The 4,786-nt window shown below is 36.0% G+C and overlaps 1 protein-coding gene across 2 annotated transcripts in view; it reads left to right on the top strand.

Annotated features, from left to right (window-relative positions):
* Positions 1-4,786, top strand: part of MORC4 (MORC family CW-type zinc finger 4) — a 60,005-nt gene that overhangs the window by 24,966 nt on the left and 30,253 nt on the right. For both annotated transcript variants that reach the window (XM_003799720.3, XM_003799721.3), the window contains exons 8-9: positions 183-302; positions 2,257-2,357. In XM_003799720.3, the coding sequence (XP_003799768.1) occupies positions 183-302; positions 2,257-2,357 (221 nt within the window). The remainder of the gene's footprint in view (positions 1-182; positions 303-2,256; positions 2,358-4,786) is intronic.

Raw genomic sequence — 4,786 nt, 5'->3', positions numbered from 1 at the left:
AAAAAAAAAAAAAAAAAAGAATATTTTTAAAGCTATTGCTACAGATTTTTAAAATGCCCTCTAGAAAAGTTATACCAATTTACATTCATTGGCACTTGACTTTTTTTGCTATGATATAGTACAAAATTTCCTCTACTGAAGTCCCTGGTGTGTATTTGTCTCCTTAATGATTTTCTTCTCAGAATAAGCAAGTGAAAATCACTTTTGGGTTCTCTTGCAAGAATAGTAACCAGTTTGGAGTAATGATGTATCATAACAACCGACTCATAAAATCTTTTGAGAAGGTGGGGTGCCAGGTGAAGGTGAGTGGTTAATAATTATTTGTCATGGGGAGCTAAAAAGAATAGGGAGAGAATTAAAAATTTGCAAAGGAGGCTAGCGCCCATAGCTCAGCAGTTAGGATGCCGGCCACATACATCGAGGCTGGCGGGTTTGAACCTGGCCCGGACCTGCCAAACAACAATGACAACTACAATAAAAACATAGCTGGGCAATGTAGCAGGTGCCTGTAGTCCCAGCTACTTGGGTGTCTGAGGCAAGAGAATAGTTTAAGCCCAAGAGTTTGAGGTTGCTGTAGCTGTGATGCCATGGCACTCTACCAAGGGCAACATAATGAGACTCTGTCTCAAAAAATTATAATAAAAAAATTAAAATAACAATTTGCAAAGGGGACAGACTCATCAATGGCTTCTGCTCCCATCTGATGATGGCTGTTGAATTCTGATCCTGGAATTCTGTGTTACCAGTGAACTGTCTTGTGTTGAAAAATTCTTTTTATCTCTCATTATTCACAGATGTTAACCCAGGAAATTTATTAAGTGAATTTTCTAAGTAGCTGTTAATAAGAGGCAACTTTGCCACATTTATCAACCTATTAGTGTTTCACGTAGCTTTTCCCCTTTTCTTGAGGGAGACAATAAGGCATAGTGGAAGGGACATAAAAATTTGGTGGTTGAACACCAGGATTTGGGTCCTCAATTTTCCACAAACAAGCTGGGTAGCCTTGAATGAGTCATTTATTTTATCCAAGGCTCAATTTCCTTACCTGTAAAATGGAAACAATAATCTTAAAACGGTTTCATCTACCTTACAGCTTACAGGGTTGAGAGATTTAAATGGGATAAATTATATGAAAATACTTTTATTATTATTTTGGATGGTTAAAGCAACAGAAATTTATTTTCTCACAGTTCCAAAGACTGGAAGTCCAAGATCAAGGTGTTGTTAGTCTGATTTCTTCTGAGGCCTCTTTCTTTGGCTTGTATATGGCTGCCTTCTGGTTGTGTTCTCCCATGGTCTTTACCCTGGGCATTGCAAATATTTTTTTAGGGAGGCACCTGTGGCTTAAAGGAGTAGGGCGCTGGCCCCATAAACTGGAGGTGGTGGTTCAAACCCAGCCCCAGCAAAAAAAAAAAAAAAAGAGAGAGAAAATATTTTTTTTAAACCAAACTATACAAATATTACCATGATGTTTAGTATTTTAATGATTATTTAAAGTAATTTCCACAAGTATCCCTTTCATTTCTACTTTATAGACAAAGTTAATAAAGCACAAAGAATGATAAACTGCTTTATTTTAAATAGCAGGACAGAGTTATGTAAAGCCCAGGACAGCTGATGTTCAGCTTATCTTGTTTTTCCTTGTTACAGCATTTTTAGACAACTTCTGTTTATATGCTGGTTTCTTCCACTAAAGAATTAAAAAATGATTTTAAATACAAAAATATCTTGCATTGACTTGTAAGTAATGATCACTGCAAGTCTGCCTTTTTGTAGTTGTTTGGTGGCCTGATATATAGAGAGAAAAGTTGCTTATTTTAATACATAGGATGTAATGATCACACGGACTCCTTAAATTTTTTTCAGACAAGTTTTTTAGTTCTTTAGAACTGTAATATATAACCTTGATTTTTTTTAGCAGTATAGTTAGTTATTCAAATGAAATCTTATGGCAATCCTGAAATATCAAGCAGATGAAAGGGGAGGTGGTGTAAGTGAAGTAGAGATGGCTGTTTAATCCCTGATGAATCCTAGGGGTCTACGAATCATCCTTTAAAAATCTCCACCCTGGAATTTGTCAGAGTCCCAGTTCAGTGTAATGCTTGCAATCTATAGAAGTACATTCTCTAAATCTTGATGGCCTTTTTTTACCCATAAATGTTATGTAACCTTTCTGTTATTACTTGGAATAAAAAGGAAATGCCTCCAGGCAGTCAACAGTAATGTCAGTGTTGAAATTAATATTTTTCTTCTAAGCCAACACATGGAGAAGGTGTGGGAGTAATTGGAGTCATTGAGTGCAATTTCCTAAAACCTGCCTACAACAAACAAGACTTTGAGTACACCAAGGAGTACCGGTGAGTCACTTTCAACCTGAGGTGCTTCTGATAGTTTGTTCAGTATGATTCTATTCTCTAAAGTCTCTAAAACTATCTTTAAAAGCCAGTTAGCTAAGTTAACTGAGAAGTATTTCAACTTTCTTTTAAAAAAGGGATAAAACAATTTTGTTTTTAAAGTAAAGCTTACTGATGCTTGCTATATGGAGTTTAGCTGAGATAAACCTGACCTTTAGAAATTATGGAAAGAATATAGGAGTCATTTGGTAAAATATTTCTGGTGAAATGAAAAACTGTGGAATTGATCTTTTTTTTGGAAATGAAGTCTTGCTCTGTCATCCTCGGTCGAGTGCCATGGCCTCATAGCTCACAGCACCCTCAAACTCTTAGGTTCAAGCGATCCTCTTGCCTCAGCCTCCCAAGTAGCTGGGATTACAGGTGTCTACCTCAATGCCTGGCTACATTTTATATTTTTAGTAGAGGCAGGGTCTCACTCTTGCTCAAACTGGTCTCAAAACTCCTGTGCTCAAGCAGTCCACCTGCCTCAACCTCCCAAGGTACTAGGATTACAGGTGTGAACCACTATGCCTGGCTAGGAATTGATCTTAATGGAAAGAGATGAGCATTTCTGAAATTACTGTATATGTTGGAGGAAAAAAGCAGTTTGAAGTTTGTACCAAAAAAATTCTTTTGAAGCCAGTGAACAGATCTAGAAAGTGAGAGGATTTGGGGATTAGGGATAATGGGATGTTACTGGAATGAAGGCAAAATAAGTTAGATGGATAAAGGAGGGCCATGTCCTACAGCAGAGCTTTTGCTTTCATGGAAGCATCTAGATTTAATGGGGAGGACAAACAGTTACGAATCAGAAATTAACTTGCATTGAGGCTTAACCAGTAGGGATACTTTTAGGAGATAAAGGAGTTGTTAAAGCTAGGCTAGGATAGTTTGTTTTAAAACTTTTGGGGAGGAAAAGAAATAAAAAAAACTTTTGGAGAGGGATGGGTCTTTCATTAAGTATTATGAAATAGCTTATACGTGCCAAGTACTAGGGACATAAAGATGAAAAATAAGAATCCTTGATGCCTACGAACAAGTATGAAGTATAGACAAATAAAAAACATAAATACCTATAAAATGATTGCTTTAATGAGGAATATACACAAAGCGGGGAGAACCTTTAAACATGGCATGAGGGAGTCAAGGAAGGTTTCATGAAGCAGATTATATTTGAGGTTGAACTTGAAGAAAAAGTTGGCGTATTCTAGGTGGACAAATAGAGGAAGGACATTCTCAGAAAAGAGAAATATATGAAAGGGCACAATAGGGCAAGGGGTGTTTTAAGAGTATGGAGAAAGAAGGCAAGAGGTCATTTGTTCCAATTTTCCTTGAAATCTCAGTAGAAATTTTTTTCTTAGAGTGAGAGAAAAGTAATTTCTTTGTTTTGTGCCCCAGAGTGTAATAAAGTTAACTTTTGTACCTTAATTTATCTGGAACCATAAGAATTATAGTCTTGATGTTTGACAAAGAGATAACTATTTGAATGGCAACCCCAAAGTAATTGGTTTGTGGTCACTTGAGCTACTCAGTGGTTATGGCAACTACCTGCCTTCAGTCTAAATAAAGTGGTTGTTTAAATATGGCTCATAATAGAAATCTTGGACTAGGACTTGACTCTTAAGAATGAAAGCTTATGAATGACATCAGTTTGACAGAAGTCTCAGAAACAAGTTGTTATGTTTTTCTTGAGAGAAAGGAATAGTAAATTTCTGAAGATTACCTAAATAGTTAAGATTTATGAAATTCAAATGTTAGATATTCAAAAGTAATTTTAGAGGCATTAGATGTCTAGTTTGGATATGAGTTTGAGATGATTGCAGTGGGTCTAAATATAGATAGTATTTAGATAGTATATTTATTCAGTTAAACATATAAGATTTCTAGCTTAAGTAGTGTAGTATCTGCTACACATTTTATTAAAAATGGAGAACTAGCATTACCATCTTGCATACAGTCTTTTGAGGATAATAAGTTTTCATAACTCTTATCCCAATTCTAGCACAATTGACCTTTTCTTAGTCATTTATTTTACATAAAATAAAAAGGTGTTTAAATTAAAGAAAATACAGAAATTTGAAGGAGAGATTAGAGAAGGTTGTCTGATATCACAAACTCATTTTACAAGTATTATAGATACTAAACTACAAATGATAAAAGAAATACCAGCCATCCATATGCTGGAATGTCTACAAATAAATCATCTGTGATGTCACTTTAATTAACAGTTACGGTTACCAGATTTCAGCTACAACTCTTAGGGATCAAACTTAAAACATTTTTGGAGTGAACTTCAGCTTAATACAGTCGGGGCTCGGCGCCTATAGCTCAACCGGCTAAGGCGCCAGCCACGTACACCTAAGGTGGCGGGTTCGAATCCCCAGCCCGGACCC

This window comes from Otolemur garnettii, unplaced genomic scaffold (assembly GCF_000181295.1).
Source record: "Otolemur garnettii isolate 467f Iridium unplaced genomic scaffold, OtoGar3 scaffold00155, whole genome shotgun sequence".
Classification (NCBI taxonomy): domain Eukaryota; kingdom Metazoa; phylum Chordata; class Mammalia; order Primates; family Galagidae; genus Otolemur; species Otolemur garnettii.
The sequence above is the reverse complement of the archived record's forward strand: the minus strand, read 5'-3'. Positions and strand labels throughout refer to the sequence as shown.